A 24,309-nucleotide genomic window follows, 5' to 3' on the forward strand; every position below is an offset into this window, starting at 1 on the left:
ATCATTCCTGCTAAAGCCACAAAGAGATATCACCTCACACCCATCACTATGGCCATTAACAAAAAACAGAAAACAAGTGTTGGCAAGGATGAGGAGGAGAAATTGGAACCTTGCACATTGCTTGCGGGAATGTAAAATGGTGCAGCAGCCACTATGGAAGATGTTTTGGTGGTTCCTGAAAATGTTAGGCATAGAATTACCATACCAGCAATCTCCCTTCTGGGTATATAGCCAAAATAATTGAATGCGAGACTCAAGCAGATTTTTCTATACCCATGTTCATAGCAGCACTACTCACAATAGCCAAGATAGAGAAACAACCCAATTGTTCATCAACAGATGAATGGACAATGTCATATATACAGATAGTGGAATATTATTCGGCCTTAAAAGGGAAGAAAATTCTGACACATGCTGCAACATGGACGCCTTGAAGACACCACGCTAAGTGAAATAAGCCAGTCCAAAAAGACAAAGACTGTGTGACCACTCGTATGAGGGCCCTAGAGCAGTCAAATCCACAGAGACAGGAAGTAGAATGGGGGCTCCCAGGGGCAAAGGGGAGGGAAAAGTGGGGAGTTGTTGTTTGATGGAGACAGTTTCAGTTCTGCAAGATGAAGCAGTTCTGGAGATGGATGGTGGTGATGGCTGCCCAACAGTGTGAATGCACTTACTGCCACTGAACTGTGCACTTCAAATGGTTAAATGGTAAACTTTAGGTGATATATATTTTACCACAATTTTAAAAATAAGTAGCAATTAAGTAAAAGCCAAAAAAAAAAAAAAAAAGAAATCAGTCCTGTTAAAGCCAGACACCAAGGGCTGTGGACACAGTTATAAAGGCCTTTGCCGCAGCCTGATATGAAACTCTAGCATGCCCCCACCTCCAGCCCGAGGACAGAGTTTCATATTTCATATTTTCCTTTCTTCATTCTAAGCACAATCAGACCTTCAGTATTTCCTGTCAAATTCATCACCATTTTGTGACGTATTTTTATGCCTGTAATGATAGAATTCCTGCCTGAGGCTATAAATAGCTGAGCTAACTTTCAAACTTGGGTGATAACGTGCTTCTCATGGGGCCACCGAGGTGGGATCCCTCAGCACTCCCTGCCCTCCGATGCTATTAAAAGGCTCTGTGGGCGTCTGGCTGCATGTCAGAAAGTGCTACCTCATAATTAAACAAATCACAGCTAAAAAGTAATAAATAACAGAAATATAGCTATGCACATAGATTTCCAAGGATCCAGTTCTACTCTACTACATGCATAAACGCTAAACATGGATAAGAGAGTCTTATTCAGATGAAAACAAGAATTCAACCAAACACACAAAAATGTTACCTGCTACTACGTGAGCGTGAGATGATTTGAGATTCCTCGAAAACCAGGAAATCGGTACTTGCTTGGGTACCTGGGGTTGCAGAAGCCCAGATACAGTGAGCAGGCCCCATCCACACATCCCTGCGGGAGGTCTTGCTTTGACTTGGCTCCCACTAAAAGTCAAACGCTCACCAGCTAATTTGCATTAACATAACGTATGCACTCAACATACAATTAAATTAGTGTATTGATGTGATTACTTAATATTACAAGTACCAGGAAAATGAAAGGCACAAAATTTTGTATAAAGTGTGATTGCAAATATGTGGAAAATTAAGTGAAAACTCCACCCCCTTTTTGGTACATTTCTTTGTTTTCTAAAATTTCTCTAAGTATGTATGTGTTACTTTTACAGTGAAAAAAAAAATTACTTCTAAGTCATGTAGGTTAGTGTAGAGCAGCAGTTTGCGCTCCCAGGGGACATCTGGCAGAGTGTGAAGACAGTTTCGATTGTCACAATGTTGGCTGCGCCATGCTGCTGGCACCTGCGGGGGCGGGGGGTCGGGGGACTGCTAAATATCCTAAAACGCACAAGACAGCTGATCCCAAAGGTGGGCCGTGCCGAGGTCGAGAAGCCCAGGCACAGGGCCTTTTTCTCTCTCCCACAAGGGCTCCCAGCCCGCAGTGCCTGGGGGCGCCTGCTCCCCAGGCAAACGCCCCAATATGCTGTGTGGATATGAGCGTGACTCTGTGGACAAAGAGGAACGCGTCCCGGGAAGGCAGGGTCCCGTCTCCACCCTCCCCAGCACACACCAGGAGTGCCCCAGAGCCAGCCTCTGCGTCTCCTGGCTGTCCTGCAGGTCCCACGGTGGGGGTCGCAGGGAGAACGCAGTAGGAAAGGTCCGGGCCTCTGATTTGGTCAACCCAAGGCCTGACATCATAACTCGTTTTCAGTCACTTCTTACAACGTGGAAGGGCCCGGTTTCCTTTTGCCTCAAGCCCGTCTCATGCTGCCTCCCACCGAGGAGCGAGGAGCGCCCGGCGCGGAGGTGAGCGCGGGCGCCAGGGGATGAGCTGGGTCCCCTCTGAGAGGCGCCTCTGCGGGACTCGGGACTCGGCCGAGAACTGGAGGTTGCTTTCTTGAAACAGAAGCGAGCAAAGGATCGCCAGTGCGTCATGAAAGGCCCACGGAGGACCCTGGACGGCCACAGGACGGCGACAGGACGGGACCCTGCAGGGGAGCCTTCTCCGGGGCAGGTGTTCAGCCCCAGGCCGGCCCAGGCCAGCCGGAGGGGCTGCAGGGATGCCCCCAGCACGGCCGGCCCAGAAGGGGACGTTCCCTGAGAAAGGACACCAGTCACCAGTCACCAGCCGTGTTCCGGGGAGGAGGCCGCGTCAGAATCACCATCCCACAATATGTCTCTCAGCAGATATTTTAAGTATTAAAGTGCATTTAACTAAATTACGGGAAATTACAGATGGGCTAATTAAATTTAATTTTCAGTGCTCAAATGCTTTACTTCAAAAGGAGTTACAAATTCCTAATCTTTAAGTTTTCCAACAAGTCTTATTTTTCAAGGTTATAAGTAGCAGAGGAAAACGTGAAGAGAAAGGACATTATACTAAACAAAGGAAGCTGTGTTTCCTAAAATAAGTGACTTCCATATTGCTAAGCAGATGCAGATGTACTAATTTTCATAAAAAATGCTCTGGGGACAGAAAGGAAGAATTATTTAATATAACTTTTCCACGTGGCATCTGCCTCATGAATCACATCTTCCTAGCTGGCGCTCTTAGCAGTTTGCTTTTTCTGCCGCTTCATTTTTAGTTATTTCCCTGGACTCCTGAAACAACATTCCCACTAACATTGCTTGGGCACCTACTGTGTGCTCGGCCAGGCACTCCGACAGGCCTTTTCCAGGGACTGCCTGTCGCCTTCCTGGGCCATCAGAGAGCTTATCAAGAAAACTAACCCCAGGTTCTCAAGGTGACTGCGCTCAGTCCCCACTGCATTTAGACACTTTACACTTCGTTATTTTTCAATAATAGACAATAAATACTGAGAGCTTTTAATGGTGAGAAAATACTTAGACTTCTAAAGGAGCAAAGATGAATTCAACCTTTTATAAACAAACAGAACACTATTATATCAAAAATGCACATGAAAAATATATCCTCTTCACTAAATCATCAAAGTTGACATCATCAGTATTGGGCCAAAGTATTATCACATACCTCCAGTATGATGCACTGGGAAGGACACACAATTTCTATTGTTTACTAACCAGAAATGTATAACCTCAAACTGATGATGGGAAAGCAACACACAAATTACAGTTGAGAGAAATTCTACAAAATCACTGTCATGTACTCTCAATAAACGTCAGCAACAAGAAAGATAGAGGCTGAGGAACTGCTCCAGATTAAAAGAAACCCGAGAGATGTACAACTAAATGTCATGTGTGATCCTGGATTAAATTCTAGGGGGGAAAAAACAGCTGTGAAGAACATTATTGAGACAACTGATGAAATTTGGATTTAGACTATTAAATTAGGTACTTGTGTTCTGTCATTGGCAAAGTTCCCGATTTGATCATTATACTGTGGATATGTAAGAAAATATCACAGTTCTCAGGAAATATACACTTAGCTAGTTAGGGTTAAACAGGTACAACATCTCCAACTTACTCGCGAATGGTTCAGAAAAAAATTTAGAGCTATGCAGGATACATTTGCCCTATTGTTACATCTTTTCTATTAAAGTTATACAAAAAGTTTTAAACACATAGAAAAAATGAAGGAATTAAGTGCCATATTTAACCAAATTGAAGATGCGATTGTAAAACGGATCATATTTTACGTTCCACGATGAAAGAAAAAATACAGCCAATAAAACTATGACACAGTACTTTCCTGTCACTTGGGATTTTTCTTTTACACTTTTAGAGAACTCTTTTAGACTTATTAATGTGTAGATTTTTATTACATATCACTCTTCTGCATACATAAAAGCAAACAGGTGAGGAAAAGAAGTCAAAGTATTCCTCCAACTTCTTCACATTCTGATTTGAACACTTCTGAATCCCTTTTTGATTCATAGTTGTTTGTGTCTGTGCTTCTCTATGCAATATCATCCTCCCAGCCATCAAGAATGTAGGTGATACAACTTTTCAAAAGGATTCGCCATGATTATTTCCTGTCTTTTCTTCCAAGCCACTGAAGCCCATTCCACAAGCTTTAATGCTTGACTGTTCCAGAAAGGATGGGGGAAGGAAGGACTTTAGCCAACAGTGAAGATTCTAGTTCCCTGAAATGGTTGGTGGACTGATCATTGAGGGTCAGAGTCACCTAATTATGCTGACATAAACAACTCCAAGTGTGCACATGCTCAGGAGTGACAGACAGCAGCCACACAACTGCCACCGTCCTGGCAGAAAGAGATAAGACACCACTGAATATAAGTAGCATCCAGATTTCAGAGATGGCAAAATGTAAAAAGGGTGCATCTTGGAACTGGAATGTGGTATTTTGAAATATTAACAGTGTTGGGTTTGTGGAATTTACACTGCTTCTGTATATTCCAATTTTGTGCCAATAGGCACATATTAATTTGTTCGTGTTATTTTTATAATCAAAAAAATGGATACATCTTGATACACAAGATATAGTTATTTTATCTACATTTCATACCTGATTTCTATCTAAGCATCCCCTATGTTTACCAGGGCACAAAATTATCCACCTATCAGTTGAGATCTAAGAAGTTTCTCTGCTGCAAAATGTATTAATCAACCTAATAAATATTAATCGAAAACCTGTGAGATATAAGAAAAAGCCAGACTCAGATGATACCATCAAAGATCTTAGAAGCTGGTAGGGAATAGTCTTGAATTCATCCAAGATCCACACTTTTTTCTAATTTTATCATTTCTGAAATCGCTGTGGGCCAGGCAGCAGTCATGATGTAGTTACCATTTTCTGCCTATATGCATCAAAACTTGCAGAATGGGTATCATTAGTTTGAAAGAAAATTCCAGAGACAATGGTGGAGAACTTTTTAAAAGATTTGTTGAGGTATAATTCACCCTTTTTAGATGTTCAGTTCTACGAGTTTTGAAAAGCAGGTATGTTCATGTAACCATCAAAATCAACAGAGAGGATATTTCCATTATCCCCAAAGGTCCCCCCATCTCCCTTTTGTAACCAGTCCCAATCCCTACCCCAGACTCTGACAACCAGTGCTCTGGATCCTTTCCCTATAAAGTCATCTTTTCTGTAATAGAATGTCATACAAATGGAATCCAATAGCATGAAGCCTCTCATACCTAGTTTCTTTTACTTAGCATAGTGTTTTTGAGATCCATTCACATTGTTACATGTACCAAGATTTTGTTCCTTTTTTATTACTGAGTAGTATTCCGTTTTATGTCTGTATGGTGCTAATTCCACACTGCATTGACTACTGTAACTTTATAGTGTGAATTTGCTTTGTATTGCTTTTTCAAAATTGTTTTGGTTAATATAGGTCTTTGATTATTCTACATGCATTTAAGAATCACCTTTTTAATTTCTACAAAAAACCTACTAGGACTTTGATTGGAATTGTCTTAAATCTATAAATAAATTTGGAAAGGTCTGACATTTTAACAATACTGAATCTTTTGGTCTATGAACACAGTATATCTCTCCATTTATTTAGATCTTTATTTTTTTTCTTCCATTATTAATAGTATTTAGCATATAAATCTTACAGACCCAGGCTGGGCAATTTAGTGAGACTATATCTCTAAAAAACAATGAAAACAAATTAGCCTGGGGCGGAGGGCAGATGGTGGTGGCGCACACCTGTAGTCCCAGCTACTCAGGAGGCTGAGGCAGGAGGATCGCTTGAGGCCTGGAGTTTGAGGCTGCAGTGAGCTATGATCATGCCACTGCACTCCAGTCTGGGCAACAGAGCGAGACCCTGTCTCATCCATAAATAAATAAATAAATAAATAAAACACGTATTTTGTTAAAATTAACACTGAATTATCTCATTTTTATGCTATTGTAAACGGTTGTTTTTAAATTTTATTTTCCAATGGCTCTTTGTTGGTATATAGAAATACAATTGATATTTGTATTTGGACATTGTATCATGCAGCCTTACCAAAGTCACTTATTAGTTCTAGAAGTTTTTATGTAGATTCTTCAGGATTTTCTCTGTAGATGGTCATGTCATCTACAAAAAGAGACACTTTTATTTCTACTTATCCAATTCATATGGCTTTTTCTTGCCTTAATGCCTTGTTCCCAAACTCAGAGTGAAAATATTCAGTTTTCACCATTAACTATGATGCTGGCTGTTGGTTTTTTGTGGATGCCCTGTTACCAAATTGAGGAAGTTTCCTTCTATTTGTAGTGTGCTAACAGTTCTTATCATGAATGTATGTTGAATTTTGTCAAAGGCTTTTCTGTATCTGTTGAGATTTTCATGTAATTTTTCTTTTTTAGTCTGCTGATATGGGGAATTATACTGATTGATTTTTTAATGTCCGCTATAGTTTGAACGTTTGTCCCCCAAAACCTCATGTTGAAATTTGATGCAATGTTAGAGGTGAGGCCTAATGGGAGGTGTTTGGGTCATGGGGCTGGATCCCTTATGAGTAGATTAATGCCCTTCCTGGTGGGGGAGGTGAGTGAGTTCTCACTCTATTAGCTCCCTCAGGAAATCGTTAGGACCAGTGCCCGGCACCTCCCCCTCGACCTTGCTTCCTTGCTTCCTTGCTCGACATGTGATCTCCACCTAACCAGCTCCCCTTCCCCTTCCTCCGTAAGTGGAAGCAGCCTGAGCTGTCACCAGATGCCCGATCTTCCAGCTGGCAGAATGCTGAACCGAATAAACCCCGTTTCTTTATAAATTACCTAGCCTCCAGTATCTCTTTATAGCAACACTGACTAGACTAAGAAATGTCAAACTTACCTTACAATCCTTGGAAAACCCCTCAAGGGGATGATGTATTATTATCTTTTTGATATACTGCTGGATCCAATTTGTAATATATCATTAGCGTTTTGTATCTATGCTCACAAGTTTTCTTTTCTTGTAATGCCTTTGTCTGGTTTCGGTATCAGGATAATACTGGCTTCATAAAATGAACTGGAATTGTGGAGAACTGATGTTATTTCTTCCTTAAATGTTTGGTAGCATTCACCAGTGGAAACAGCTGGCCCTGGAGTTTTCTCTATGAAAATGTGGGGTTTTTTACTATGAGTTTAATTTCTGTAATAGATATAGGACTATTCAGATTATCTATTTTTTCTTTAGTTAACTTTGGTAGTTGAAAAAATTTCAAAGAATTTGTTCATTTTATCTAAGTTGTCAAATTCATTGGTATCAAACTGTTCCTAACACCCCGCTATTATTCTGCCAGTGTCCACCGTATCTGCAGGGCTGACGGTGCCTCCTTTCTTCCTGGTGTTGGCTATTTGAATTCTCTCTCTCTTTTTGATTAGTCTAACTAGCAGTTTATCAACATTATTGATCTTTTTAAAAACCACTTTTGGTTTCAAATATTTTCTCTATTCGTTTTCTAATTCCAATTTCATTGATTTCCAATGCTCTTGAAACAGCCTAAAGGACAATAAAACTTAGAAAAAAATAGGTGGAAATGATTCTATATCAAAAAATCATTCAGTGTACTCACACTCTGAATTTGAAGAAGTTTTTAGGAATCCCTTTTTTGTATCGCTTATATTTTCCCTTTAACAGATGTACAAATGTTATAACAATATAAATCTGTATCTGGAATAATCTAAAATAGATTTTTCAATATATATAAAATCATTCTAAGTGATATAAAAGCATTGTATCATATTTTAATAGGCAGTGGGGCTTTTTTAGTGATTATAAAATAAGTGTTTTACAATAGATGATACAGTAAGTCCTCACTTAACGCCATCAATAGGTTCTTGGAAACTGCAACTTTAAGTGAAATGATGTATAAGGAAAGCAATTCTTTTCTCATGAACAGTATAGCAAAATTACATTGAAGGAAATGACATTTTTTGAGGACCTGCTGCACATCGTTTTGCTTAAAATCGAAATTTCCAAGAGCCTATGGAGGATGTTAAGTATTTTAAAGCAGGTGAAAAATGGTCTGTGTCTTTAAAAGTCCAGTACAATGTACAATGAGGTCAGAGTCTCTAGATGAATTCAGACAAAGTGCAAAAGTAAGTAGTCTGTGGTTGAATATCGAGCCTTGGGGCAGGGACGGTAGGGCAGGAGAATGGGCAGCAGGTATTCAGTGCGGAACATACCAAGGAATCAGAGTGAGGAGCTGTGAGAAACGGATTTGGAAAGGTATGCTGGGGCCAGTCCAGCAGAACTTCGAATGCTAAGAACTTTTTATTGTATTCTGTAGGTAATGGAATAACAATGAAGTTTAAGAAGGAATAATATGTTTCAGGCACATTAACCTATTGGCAGAAACAAAGGAACCTGAAGAAGACAGAGAGACTGGAAAAAGGAGAGAAGTCACTAAGGAACTTCCAAGAGTGAAGCAACAAGTATTAGTTATTGAACAAGGGGGAAAGATGAGATGAAACCTACTCCAAGATTTCGAGTTTGGGAGGCCACGTGGATTGCAGTTGCAACACAAATTCAGAGATGCGAGCTGAACCCCACCATGGTGATGGAGGTGAGAGCGGTAGGAAGGAAACCAAACAGCGAGGCGTGGCAGAGGCAGGACTCAGGACTCCGCAGCTGGTGGAGTGTTGCCAAGGAGACACTGACCAGCAGGCTGCCGGAAATCCAGGCCTGGACCGCAAGAGAAAATTCAGAGGCAGAGCTGTGACTAACGCACCTGGAAATGCTGTTTGAAGCAAGATTGCCAAGATGGAGAGGATATAATAAAATGAGAATATCAATATCAGCCAATGTATGTGAGCCCATCCATGCACTGGACAGCATGTTAAGTGCTTTTTAGATGTTAACTCAGTGAATTCTCAACCGTATGAAGGAGGAGGTACCATTATGACTCTCATTTCAAATATGAGGAGCTGAGATACAGAGAACGTTAAGTTATGTCCACAAGGTCGCACAGCTGGAATGTCCTAGAGCCTAGACAAAACCCCACATAATCAAACTCCAGTCCTGCTATCCGAGGCTGCCTCTGTCAAGAGCAAAGGGATCCTTATGGAATGATGTATTTGGGGGATAGAGGAACTTAGAGAAAGAGACGGAAAAGGAGCAGTCAGAGAGGTACACTGTGACACAACTGTGCTTCTGGCACGAGGATTATAAATATGCACCCTGCCAGATGGTCCTAAGAAGAGTATGGGAATGAACACCACTGATTCGTTTTATGGATTCTATTTAAACCATCCTCAGCCACCAATTCATCTATGTTCTCCATTTTCACAATGTCTGGATGAGTGGGATCACTTGAAAAAAATAAACAGCATCGTTTTCAAAGCTGTGGTTTCATAGACGGTAGTTGCAAATGATTCCAAAGTTAAAAATAGAAGCCTAGAACACTGGTTCTCAAAGTGGGGTACCTGGACCGCAGCATCAGCATCCTCTGAACGCTTGGTGAAATTCACATTCTCACACCCCACCTCAGACCTGCTGCATTGGAAACCCTGCGGGTGGGGCTCAGCGATCTGCACTGTAACAGACCCTCCAGGTGATGTATGTACGCTCAAGTTTGAGAACCACTGCTCTAGAAAATGCGATGATCTAACTGTATGTAGCAAATCCTTAGGGGACCCTGCTCAGAATGTCTCCACTGATGATGCTCCCTCCCACTCACCTTGCCCATCCCCATCCGTGCTCCCTTCGTACCCTCCCAGAGTCTCAGGGTCTGCCGGGAGAATGCTGATTAAGACACGTGTACCTCAATCTGATCAAGGAAATGGCTCGTGGGTCCCTTCCCTGCACCACGCCTGTACTGGGCGTTCCCACAGTGACGTCTGTTTAACCTCACGAATTCAAATTAATCTAGTAGCATGCATCCTCACTGAGTTCTGAGGAGCCCTGGTCTTACCTGCCCTTCTTCCTCGATGTCCGTCTTCTCCCAGCCTGGCGTGCCCTGAGGCTAGGAAATCCTCTATAAACAACACAAATATCTTGTTAGTAACTGCAACTTGTCTTAAAACCACATGATACACATTGTTTCAATCCCCAAATGAACTTGTGATTAAATGTCCATGCAACACAGAAATGTCCAAGGAGAGAGGCAGAGGGGTCGCGGTGGATGTTCGTGGGTGGAGGAGGTCCCCGCTCAGGTCACAGTACCAAGCTCGCAGCCTGGTCGGCCCCTCTCTTGCAGGAAGTCCGACGAGGGCGCGCACTCAGCCTCACGCACACGAGACCAAATGCACTGGAGCTGGGGAGGAATGCGCACGGGTGAGGGTGCCGGGGCTCGATGGAGCTGAAGGATTGCATGGGGAAAGTTTTTACCTTGGACTGTCTTTTCCCTCAGAGCCGAGCTTTGCCAAGCTTTCCGAGCGAACTCTTGGAGGAGAATAGAGGGTGGACAGAGGGGCGAAGCTGCGCTGCGGTCTCGCCTGGCCTGTCCTCTTCCAGCTGAAGATGAAAGCCACTGTGCACAGGGCCCCTGCACGCTGGGCTGCGATTCCCACCAGAACCCGCAGTTCCAACATCTCCGGGCCCTGCTCCCTTCTTCTGCGTACGCCAGGGTGCCTGCTCCTCTGCGCAACCTCAGAGCCTGCGGCTCCCGAACGCTCAGCACTTTCACGCCAAGATCTCACAGTCACTCATCTACCTTCTGTCCAAAGGCCCTCCCATGACAGGTCCAACAGAACAGACTCCGGTCTCTCAGGCTCCGTCACCCCGCTCTGTGGGTCTGGCTGCGCCTGCGCCTCGTTGCTCCGGGCCTGCGAGCTGGCCGGGCCGGCGCTCTCAACTTCGACGCACGCCCACGCCAGTGATAAACGTCTCCATACCTTTCCCAAAAGGAAGACATTTTTTCACAGGTTTTGATTTTGGTTTTCAAACTAAGAGAATTTTATGCATGTTCCTGGAGAATGTTCCAGACTCCTCATTTCTGAAGCAGAGTCCTCACGTCTGTGTGTACAAAGTGAGACGCTGGGAGCGAAGCCTCATTGGGCTGTGCTGGCGGCCGAATGGGAGTCTGAGATGAATGAGGCTCTCCAGGCCCCCGGAAACTATGATGGCTTTGAGAATGAGGAAAACAACACACTTAAAATGGATTCAATTGTTCACTTCCCACAATTTGAAAAAGAAGGATTATATTGAGCCCTGAACAATGTATCCTAAATCTACTTGCAGCTCCCCTGGAGGTGTAGCAAAGCCACACCCATCTGGGTGCACGTGTGCACATGACCCTGAGTTTTCGGAAAGCAAACTAAACAGTTACCGGATGCATCCAAGCAGTGCAGGAAGGCATCGGGTATGGCTAAGAACCAAAATCCACGCCGGAGTTTTGCATTTATTACTGGAGAAGACCACCTTGCTGAGTGCTCTTGGTTTACTTGTGTATTTATTTATGGCTTTCCATGTTCTAAAAGTGGCTGGGGGGCTTCTTACAATAGACAAATTCAACATGCATTTAAAGCATAAAGCTAAACCAACCCTAACAAATAAAATAAAAATAAGTAGGTGAGGAAGTCAAAGTAATGGGGAAAGAAGGCAAGGCTGTGCCAGGCCTAGTGACCTAGGTGATACAGAGGCTTCCTATCCCTCTCCAGCTGGGCCCCACAGGGCTCTCTAAACAGAGATCACAGCCCTCAGGGCGCTCAACAGGCCAGGGGCGTGGCACTCCATGGCCACCAAAAGTGCTCAGACCCTGAAGCACTGTCTCCCCTGGAATCTTCACCATGTAACGTATCCTGTCCCACTCATCCAGGAAACACACTAGCACAGTTCCAATCATCCCTCTGTTAGAAATGAGAGACTTGCAGGAGAGGAATTCTCAGGGTCCACACACACGGTCCACACAAGCGGCTCTCTGGCAGTCAGACTGAAGCCCAGGGCAGCAGATGTCCAGCATTTGCAGCCACAGCAACCAGCGTGGAAACCCAATGGCCCAACTCAGATCAGTGCAGAGGTTTCTGATTGACTTCCAGCTGGGAAGCCTGGGTCCCCCTGAGTGGGGCCCCCACCTACCCCAGGGTAACACCTCCCTCAAGCCCCTTGGAGTTCGCACAGCAGGGTGAAATCCATGCATCCAGGGGGTGTCACAGGCATGGAGGGAGGGAGGAGGGAGGGGAGGGCAGTTCCCTCAAGTCAGTTGAGCAAGTGTGGGAAACACGAGGACAGCCAAGTTTCACTGCTCTCCACAGTGGGCTTCTGTACAGCCTTTAATATTGCAGTGTGCACTGTGAACCTGCAAAGGCGGGGGGTCTCATATGCCACCTTCCAAAGCCATATTTGACAGGGAACACTGTTAGTACACATGAGCTCAGGGGATCCGTCCTCTGTAAGACTGTGCTGAGGCTGGTGGCCAAGGCACACTGGGACACAACTATTCTCTGCAGAAGTGATTTCTTCTTCTGGAGTGCGTGCCTGTGGTCCCGCAGCCTTCACAGAGGCTGGATGCCTGTGTTCCTCTGTGCTACCCATCAGCAGCCTGACCCATGGGCCACCATCTACCTACGTGACCTCAATTGCTCTCGTGCTCCTGGCCACTCACCTTGTTACAGCAAGATTGACCGGGGACAGACCGAGAGGCACGCTGAAGTACAGCAAAACAGGTTTTATTACACCGGCTGGCTCGCAGAGGACTCGCCACCAAATTCTGAGCCCCGAACAAAGAGTGTAGCAGTCTTTTATACATTTTGTTTAGGGAGGAAGTGGGGCACAGTTACAATGAGGTTATCTTTAGCCGGGGCAGGGTCCTGAGCCACCTTGGTGCCTGGTAGGGGAGTTGCCGCAAGCAGTTTACAGAAGCAAGAGTGACAGCTGTTAGGGGAGATGACAGGGGTGGAGACTTGTCAGTGGAATTTTCCACTTCAGCCTCACTGGAGTGTTGTGCCCACTGTGTTAAATACAAGTCGGCAACAGGACTGAGCAACACTCCACAGCTGCCGTCCCCAACCCCCTGTTAGGGACCGGGCCCAGAGCTCCGCTGCCCACCCCACTCCGCAGTCCGTGGAAGAATTGTCTTCCCTAAAACCTATCCCTGGTGCCAAAAAGGTTGGGGACTGCTGCTCTACAGTGTATTCCCCCTTTGCCAGGCCCTGTGCTGTGGGCATCAGATATGGTGACTGATTTCTAGCAACAATCTTGTCAAGGTAGGTTTTATTCTGGAACCTTTTTTACTAGGTGTGCAAGTCGAGGGGCTGGGGTTACATCGGCAGAGCTGGGCTCTCCAGCCAGCTGACTCCACACAACAGTGGGCTCCACTGAGTGAATGAGTCACCAAGCACCTCGGCCCAAGGTGTTAAGGATTTGAGGCTTTTCGCAGCTACCGAAGCACTAATTACATAATCAGTGGTGACTTCACTAAGTTCTTTCAAAATCGTCTTTTAGTAAGACATCAGTAATCCATGCCTGGTGTTTTCAAAAGCATCACCATCAATTTAAACTCAGATGCCAGGAACAGCACGAAACTAAACCAACCCTGACAAAAAGAGACAGGGTACAGCTCTCAGAGTCTCCAAATTGTATCTGAATTTTTAAATTATATCTAAAATTTTAAATTGAAAGAATAAGTAGGGATTAATTATCTACTCATAAAAATATATTTTTATAAAAGGACTTTCGGAAACCAGTTTTCCTAGTGCCTAGATAATATGACTTAATCAGAACAGTAGACTTCCCTGCAACCTTCCAAGATAGCTTGAGTGTGTAAAGCACAGTCTGGCGGCGGAGTTTAATCGCAGGCGTGTGTAACACTCAGTCACCACAGTGTGCCACGTCCACAAAACACACTGGGTGTTCTTCTTGTGGACACAACTGGCTTCCTTCTCCTGTTGATTTAGCACTTGGTCTCCAGCTATTAACTAAAGTAAGAAACATGTCACGTAACAAAAGTGACGCAAGAGACAGAAGGCATCCTGGAGACAAGAAAAGGTAGCTTTCAAAAAGTGCAATAAAATCTAAGGTGATTCTGGTACAACTAGAATTCAGCACCAAGTTTCCTAAGTCCAAGAATGGCATTGTAGCCACAGCAAGCAGCGTGGAAACCCAGTGGCCCAACTCAGATCCGTGCAGCTGCCTCCGACTGGTCTGGGTCCTCCCCGCGAGGGGCTCCATTTGTCCCATGATGCTGCTGCACCTTCAGTGAAACCTACACGGAATGGGACTGGAGAAAGACATCGAAACCTCACACCAACCAGCGTCTGCTCCAACTGCTCTCTTCTGCAATGTTATTATCATTTCTCTCTATTTGGGTTCTACCCCACGGTGCCCAGTTATGTCCCCATCAAAGAGAAAAGTGAAGTTATTCACTTGTTCCCTCAGCCCATCCTACCGCCACCCCAGAGGAGCAGGACTTGGTCTGTGCCCCTCAGATACCTCCCAATCATTTGTGCGCACTTCTTTCTCCCCGACACCAGGAGGCCTGGCACGGCAGGACGGCCCATGCTGCTAGAGCATGCAGTGTGTGCACAGCCGCAGTGGATGTTTAATAAATATATCAGGAGAATTAAAATGCCATGAAATCATCTCAGAAATCCTAGCATTTACAAAGGGGATTTAGTAGAAATGGTTGACAGCTCTTTCCTAATTGACTGTTTATTCCTTTAAAAACAGCCTCTACATGGGAGACTGAGGACAGTCATGCAGTTCCCGTAATTCCCCCAGGCACTGAGGAAGTGCTCTGCCCACGATGCACTGGGTGTGCCTTTTCATGGGTGAGGGGAATGCTCGCTTGACTAAGGAAATGCTCCAACTCTCCTCTTAATGGTCTCAATTAAAAATATCATTCCTTTGACTTTGAAATTTTCGTGAACCATTTTCTACAAATATGTGGAGGTGGATTCCTTCCTTAGTGTAGACCACTGATATTGGTACGTCCCCGTCCTGCGTATCTCAAGTCATTTTGAAGAGAAAAAGAAATTAACGCTTTTGATCATAAATTTTTTCAGTGAGGAAGAGGAGGTATTATAATGGTACTTACAACAGAATTGGGGTGCATGCACCTCAATTTAGCAATTACTTACTACAAAAAATTGCTTTCTGAAGCTCAATCTTTAGACTTTGGTTTGCTAGTCCAAATATATACAACAGAGTGATCTGAACAAAGCAAGTATAATGCATTTTCTGAGGCGACTATTTAGATTAGGCGATTCTGTAAGTGCTGGAAGAGCCTCAGCTCCTGATTCACAGAAATGCAGCAATTTCACAGACTATTCTAGCTTCCCGGTTCTCCTCCTCAAGATGACAGGAAATTGGCATTTTTCTAAAGGTATATGCTCTACTAGGAACTAGACTAGACTATAAGATTTTATTAAAAAAAAAACAAAAAACACTGCTTAAATACTGGCCCTCAAGAAGTCTGGACCCTGTCATGAGGGAGGAGAAAGAAAAAGTTGTTTGGCCCCTAGTTGTTGGTGGAAAATATTTAAAACCCGTTCAAAGTCACGTACACCTTAGAGAATTGGTCCGTTTACTAAATGCCTACTCCTATGGGTATGTCTACTTCCAGTTCTACATTTTATTCTCTGTGTATACTTTTAAAAATTCTCTCTTGACATCTTGATTTTCTTTTTTAAAATAGAACACAGTTCAGTTAATTTTATCATACCAATCTTGTGTTAGAGTTTCACACATTAAAAAGACAAACGCAAACACTCAGGTTGCTCCATACATCTGCAGCTAAATTTCAAAAAGAGCGTGGAAGGGCAGCTTGTCCTTCAAGGTGCTCTTGTCGAGAGCTACATGTCACAAACATGGACACACAAGCAAAAGTCTTGAGACAAGGGAGTCCTGACTCTGTCACCAGCCATCAACACTCCAAGGGGCAGTCTTTCCTTTTGGAGATTTCTAGGCCGTTAACCTCAGAGATCTTTCCTTTCTGCAGTAAAATCACAGGAATCCATTTTCAAGAGGGCTTACCTGGTAATTTGTGTTCTTGTACTGAAGTCAAGAGACCTCATTGAGCGTAGAACTTCAATGCACCCCAAGTACTGCAAGGGGAAAAAACACACATCATGAGCCCTGAGAACTGAGATGAAGAGACAATTCCCAGGTACACAAAGGCATTCTGGGATGCCACACACATTTCTTAAATCACATTTTAATGCCAGATTTTGTGGGGAGGCTCTGTTCTGTTTCCATAAAAGCAATAACGGCCATAAGAAAATGTCCTGAGTGTTCAGATTGGCACTGTATGGGGCTTTTCTAATACCCATTAGTATTTTTATTTAATTTAGATAAACGTTTTTAAAAACTTATATTAAGGAATAACTGATATACCATAAAATGCAGAAAGCTTAAATGTTTAAGTCAATGATTGTTTAAACACATATTTGCCATGAAACCACCACCCAGACCCCAACATCACATTTTATGACCAACACTTTCATCAACATTAAACTTCATTATCTAATGAATATATTGTGGTTTCTATGAATAAACTGTAGACTACCCTCAAAAGTGCTTTACTTGGGTTTATCAGAAAGCCCTCTTCTGCATTACTTAATATAAATTTTCAGAAGTTCAAATACATACATCTAGCTAAATTTTGATCAGTTTCACACGTGAAAATATACATGTGTATGTGAATATATGGACATAACTAAAGTTACAGATAAAGAACTAGATACAATATTTATCTTCCAAAGCCCCTGGGGAGTTTGACGGTACAGATGTTTTAGACAAACGCCTTTAAATTTAGATTTAGCCAGAAGAAACCTTATAGTATGGTACAGAAAAGGCTGCATTTGAATTACTTAGCAAACCTGAATTTGAGCCTGGCTTTGTCATTCTCATTTTGCAACTTTAAGGAAAACTTTAAATTTCTCTAAGCCTAAGTCTCTACACCATAAATGTGACTATTACTCCCACCATTGCACTACTGCCAATATCGCCATTATCACTAAGATATGTGAGTGCCACAACAAACTCTGCAGAGTTATAGGATTACCATACCTAACACCACCACAGAGTTGTACGACTACTCCACAGCCATCATCACAGAGTTACATGAATTCCTCAACCACTGTGGCAGTGTTAAGAGAACAGCACCACCAGTGCAGCTATTCGAATACCACCACCACCTCAGTTACAGGAATTCCATGACCAAGGGCACAGAGACAGATGCAAGGGACTACCACCAGCACGGCAGTTATGTGATTACAACAACCCACATCACAGATTCACGTGACTAATAGGACCAGTGCCATGGAGTTATGTGACTACTACCACCATCAAAATCACAGTTATTCAAACACCACATCCACCATCACAGAGCCATGTGAAAACCATGACCAAAGCCACAGAGTTGGAGGACTATCACAACTGACAGCACAGAGTTATGTGAACACCATGCACACCAACCGCATAGAGTTCTGGGAATACCACCACCGCCACCATGGTATTCCGGAACTGTGAGAATTATGAAAATGTCACACAAAAACAATGTGGCAGAATTACATGAATACCACCATCATCACTGTGGAATTATGTAAATATCATGAAAATGTCACAGAGCTATGTGAAACCATGAACAACAATGCAGAGTTATGTGACTACCACCACCCCCATTACAGAGCTATATGAATACCTGCCCCACCATGGATGTATACAGTTAGCCCTCCATCTGTGCATTCTGCATCCAGGGGTTCAACCAACTGTGGATGGAAAATATTTGGGAAAAGAAAAAACAGTACATTAAAAAAATACAGCATAAAAACTATTTACATAACATTTACCTTGAATTAGGTATTATAAGTAACCTAGAAATGATTTAAAGTAAACAGGAGAATGTGGATAGGTTACATGCAAATGCTATGCCATTTGATATCAGGGACTTGATCATCGTGGATTTTAGTATCCTTGAGGGTCCTGGAACTATTCCTCTGAGGATATCAAGGATGACTGTATTTATAGGGAATAACATAACTAAAGACCCAGAGTTATGCAAATACCACATCCACCATTGAAGACTTAGGTGAAAACCATGACCAGTATTTGTGTAAACACAGCCACGTCCAACATTGCACAGTTTTAAGAACACTATCATCAGCAACATTGCAGAGTTACATGAATATAATCACCACCACTGTTGCAAAGTTATATGACTACCGCCAACAACTTACAACCTCAGAGATGTGTGTGAATACTGCAACCACCATTGTAGATGTGTGAATACCACCACCAATAGTACAGAGTTGTGTGGATACCAGCATGACCACCATGGCAGAGTTATACAAATACCACGGCTATTGTCACTGAGATATGTGAAGGCTGCAACCAACTTTGCAGAGTTATGGGATTGCTACATCTAATACCATGACAGTTACATGACTGCCACCACAACCATTACCACGGAGTTACATGAATACGTCAACCACTGTGGCAATGCTAAGAGAACACCACCACCAATGCAGTTATTTGAATCCCACCACCACCAACATTGCAGCCACATGCCAATACTGTGACCGGCACCACAGAGTTATGCAAATACTACCACCACCATTGATGCAGAGTTTTGTGAATATCCTGACCAAAGTCACAGATTTACATGAATACCACCGCCACTAATTTGCAATAATATGTTAATGCCAATGTCACTATCATCAGAGCTGTGTGAATACCATGACCAAGTTGTAGAGTTATATGAGTAATACCATCACCTCCATCATAGATACAATAAATAACACCACCAGAATTGCACGATCATGCCAATACTGGGGGAAGCATGGCAGGCTATGTGAATACCACAACAAATCCCTCAGATTGTGTGAATCCTCCTCCACCAATGTTGGAGAGACGTGATGCCACCACCACCACATGCAGCATTATATGAATACCACAAACAATGACACAAAACTACATCAACACCAACACCAACACTCAGCTATATGAATAACACGGCTTCCAATGTCACGGTCATATGAAGCCCATGAACAATATCACTGAGTTATGTGAATACCACCACCAACACGGCAGCATTACATGAGTACCCTCGTCAGTGTCACAGGGTGAACCGAATACCACAGACAATGTTGCAGAATTATGTGAATACCATGACATCACAGTTATGTCACTACCACCAACACTGTGACAGAGCTCTACAGAATTATGTGAGTACCACTGTCACCACTGTCATGTGAATAACAGCTAACACTGCAGAGTCATGTAAATATGACCGTAATCAACATCACAGAGTTTCAGGATTACATCCTGCTCCTCTGTCACAGGGCTGTGTTAAGATCACAAGACATTTTGTAACCCTGTAAAATACATAGGGAATATAATATTCCAATGTACACAAAGAAGGTAAATTCTTTCATCAAATAAAGAGTATTATAAAATGAAGAAAAAAAAAGATCAAGACCAGTGCTGCAGATCTATGCGAATACCACAATGCAGATTACAGGGTTATGTGGTTACCACCATTGCATTCACAGAATTATGTAAATAATCCACCACTTCCTGTGCAGAGTTCTGTGTAGGCTGGGCCTGACTTCTCAGGGTTATATGATTACCACCAACACTGTGTCTCAGAGTATGTGAACATCTACCAAATTCACAAAGTTGAATTACCCTCCCAAGGGCCTGTAGCAGTGTAGCAGCTCACCCCAGTATATAAGCAAGCATACTGGTGTCTGTCCTTCATAACCACAGCATCAGTCTTTTGAATCTTTGCCAATCTCGGGCAAAAGTATCTCATTCTGTTTTAATCTGCATTTCTCTCATATCTAATAAGGTTATTTTTCTCATTCGTTCATTGACCATTTGCATTTCTTTTTCTATTAATCAACAGTTCATATCTCTTGTCCTGTTTTCTATCACTTTTTTTATTCTTTTTCTTATAGATTAATGGGTTGTTAACCTCCTATCAGATGATTGTTCCTTTGATGGTTTCCACATTTTACCTGTTAAAAAGTATTACTGTAATTAATAACTATAGTCGCATGTGTTGATCATTTTCTGTATGGCTTCTAAGTGTCCCGTTTTGCTTAAGAAGGCCTTCCTGACCCCAAGTTCTTTCAGATATTTTCCTAAATTTTATCTTGACAATATGTATTTATTTATTTATGCATTCATTTATAAGTGTTTTATTTAATGTTTTCCATTCAGCTTTTCACTCTACTTGGAATTTATTTGTCTACCTGGGATACGGAATGAGCTGTAGCATTGGCCTCCAGGTGGCTACTGCGCGTACCGTTACTCGTTTCATGATGCGTCCATTTCTTCCTGAATCGATGTGCTGACTTTGTGGTATATTAAATTCCTATTTCTGTGGGGACCTTTGTCTGAACTCTATTGTTATACTTCATTTGTCAATTCCTGTCTCTTATATGTATTTTTCCTTAAGAACTTTAAAGTCATTTAGTGAAGTTCCCCCACCCTTCAGAACTACTTGGAATCTGATTGGAATTTCACATTGTATGCTACATTTTTCTTCTTCAGCGTATTCCATGGCCGTTTTTTAAAAGTTTTGGTCACCGCTGGGAATGAGAGTTTGATTTTTCCATTCCATGTCTTCATGTTTTTTGCTGGCAGAAAGAAAATCTATTGATTTAGGGTAAAAATGGAAAACTCAGTCAGTGGGCTCTAGAATTATGGAAGCGGGCAAGGGAGCCAGAAAACTCCCACTGACAAAAGAGGCTGGAGCACAACTGGAGGTGTGAAGTCTTAGAGTTTAGATACATCTGCCTCGTAGGAATTCCAGAGAAAGAAAATTAAATAGAGGGAAAGAAAAATTCAAGAACAACAACAAAAATCAACTGTTCAGTGTTAGAGAGAGAGGAGTCTTCATATTTTCAGGGCTCCCAGAAGAAATGTGAAAAAAGACCCACTCATGAACACGTGGCAGCCTAATTTCAGGACAAAAGGATCAAGACAGAAATCTTCTAAAAGCTTTCCATGATTGGGAAAAACAAAAAACAAAAACAGCTTACTTACAAAAGAAGGAAGGTTGGAGTTCTCTTTTAGCACCAAATACAGGAAGACAAACAACATCATCAAAATTCCGAAGAAGAGAAGTGTTGAGCCAAAATCCTTTATCCACCCAAACTAGTGGGAGGGCAGAGTGAGGATTCAGAAAGACAACCACCCACAGACACGCTTTGAGAGAACCATTCCAGAAAAACAGTGAGTACAGAGAGAGGAGGAGGTGGGCTGCAAGAAACAATGAGAAGAAAAGAATCAACAAAAGTTACAGGTACACCTTATGCCCTAATAATTATTGATGCATAAATAGATATGTTTTTATGATGATCAGGAACCAGTATCTCAGAAGATCTCAACATGGAAGATAAACAGACAGAAAAGAAAGGTGGTAGAGGAAAAGGAGATCATACCGAGGGCTGCTGTGTTTTGTGGGGGTAGGTTCAGAACTCAGTAATTTTAAGTAGCATTAGAAAAATACAAGTTTACATATGTGTGTAAAAAAATTATAAACCACTGTAAAAATAAGAATAGAATGATTGACCTCCAGACTACTACAGAGTAAAAGGAAGAAACAAACAAAAATAGCCCAGCTGGTAAAAAGAAGGGGTAGGCCGGGTGTGGTGGCTCATGCCTGTAGTCCTAGCACTCAGGGAGGCCAAGGCCAGAGGATTGCATGAGGTCAGGAGTTCAAGACCAGCCTGAACAAGAGCGAGATCCCGTCTCTACTAAAAATAGAAAGAAATTAGCCAGGTGTTGTGGTGTGCGCCTGTAGTCCCAGCCACTGGGGAGGCTGAGGCAGGAGGATCACTCGAGCCCAGGAGTTTGAGGTTGCAGTGAGCTACGATGAGGCCATTGCACTCTAGCCAGGGCGACAGAGTGAGACTCTGTCTCAAACAAAAAAAGGAGGGGGGCGGGGAGTGTAAAAATAGAAAATACACAAATGAAAGACAAAGGCAAAGAAAAAATACAAACATCAGTAACAGCTCCAAACACCTCAGTAATCATAGTAATCATGAATGGATCAAACCTGCCAATTAAAGGTCAAAGCCTTTCACACTGTTTAAAAATATGTATGTGTTAAATAGACTGATGAATAAAAAAAAAGAAAATACTATGGAGATAAAACATTCTATCTCAGGTAAATGCTAGCAAAAGAAAATAGGGATATAATGGGGAAGCATCTCATTTACGATAGCAAAAAAAAAAGCATGAAATAAATTTAACAAGAAATGTGCAATACCAAATTGAAGAAAACTTTAATGAAGGATGAATAAATGAAAGAAAAACTGCCTATATAGAAAGACATATCATGCTTTCTGGACTTGAAGATTCAATATACAAAAACATGCTATTTCTCCCCCAAATTAATCTAGAATTTTACTGTGATGAATAAAGTTCCAAGAAGACTTTTTCTTCAGAACTTAGAAAGTTCATTCTAAAGTTTTTACAACAAAAGAAGATCCTTAAGAACACAAAGAAATTTCTGGAGAAGATAAAAATGAAAAGGAATGGTGAAAATTACATGATATTGACATGGGAACAGGGAAATCATGCCAGGAATTGGAACAGAGGCCCGGAGGCACACACATCCCTGAAGTCACTGAAGAAAGATGAGGCAGCCAGTAAGCATGACGACGGGGTCAGCCACACAGTGAGAACACGCAGGTATCTCGACAGCCCCACCAGGGCTACTGTGCAGCTGTGCAAGCGTGTGTCACACACTGGGGTAGGAAGAGCACGCCTTCCCCAGCATGCCCAGCTTACCCCAGACACAAAAGTAAAGCTTAAAAGGCTGAAAGAGCTAAAGCTAAGAAACAAAATTATAAAAACAGTACAGGAAACTAGAGAATAATATTTGTAAAACATGACCTAAAACCCAAAGGCCATAAGTGAACTCGTGAAAGCCGATAATTTTTGCAGAACAAAAGAAATGATATGAATAGCATAAAAAAACAAATGAAAGACTGAGAAAAATGCAATAAATTTAATAGAAAAAACTTAAAATTCAGAGTACTCGAACAGTTTCTATGAGTCATTAAGCCCATCAACTCAATAGAAAAAAGTGGGCAAATGATACAAACAGGAAATTCACAAAAGAAGAAAGACGATCTGTCAAGACTGATCAGAGAAATTAAAATTAACACTGAAGGAGATATAATTTTTTGCCCAGCAGAACGGCCAAATGTGCTGAGGACACAGGAAAATGGGACTTCTCACATATTCTTGCAGCAAATGTAACTTGGCGAAACCCTGGAGAACTATTTGGAAATATCTATGCATGGGAAAAACGTGCTTGCCCTTTGAAGCATTAATTTTATCTGTAGGCCTCTATTCATGTATTAGTGCATGAAATTGTATGTGCAGAGATAGATGTTCATCACTTCACTTCCTGTATAGACTGAAATTTTGGGATTTGGGCCATAATCCTGAGAGACACAATATCAAATGTATAATTCCAAATGTTGAAATTCCAAAAGATCAAAATTCCAAAAATATGATTCTGTAAAAATAATTTAAAAATTCTTTAAAAGACATTTATTTACATTTTAAAAGGGGATTTTTTTAGCAACATAAAAACATGACAGAACACTTCATAGCCCACTTTACACAATAAAATAGGCAATCACACATATTTTTGCAAGCATAAATGCTCAGGTATACTGACGATAGTCGCACAGCTATGACGGTTATGAGCAAACGAACTATATTCATGAAGAAATAGAATATGTAACTGTGGTCACCTGAAATGCCTTGACAGGCAGCCTAAGTCTTTCGAGGGGAGTGATCGAAAGCTGTGATGTTCACCACCGCATACGCAGTCCCCTAAAGAGCTGAGATCTTGAGAAGTTTTATCTTTCGGAAATGCAGATGTACAAAAAGGATACCTCTTCATTTATCGAGGAAGTTTTGACATTTTTACATACACTCACAATGCTTACACACAAAGTCAACACT

At 42.2% G+C, this 24,309-nt stretch overlaps 1 protein-coding gene across 1 annotated transcript in view; it reads right to left on the minus strand.

The window, feature by feature from the left end:
• Window positions 1–24,309, minus strand: part of SHC3 (SHC (Src homology 2 domain containing) transforming protein 3) — a 173,718-nt gene that overhangs the window by 112,138 nt on the left and 37,271 nt on the right. The window contains exon 2 of the mRNA XM_012653563.1: window positions 16,348–16,418. Coding sequence (XP_012509017.1) covers window positions 16,348–16,418 — 71 coding nt within the window. The remainder of the gene's footprint in view (window positions 1–16,347; window positions 16,419–24,309) is intronic.

This window comes from Propithecus coquereli, unplaced genomic scaffold (assembly GCF_000956105.1).
Source record: "Propithecus coquereli isolate 6110/MARCELLA unplaced genomic scaffold, Pcoq_1.0 Scaffold423, whole genome shotgun sequence".
Lineage (NCBI taxonomy): Eukaryota > Metazoa > Chordata > Mammalia > Primates > Indriidae > Propithecus > Propithecus coquereli.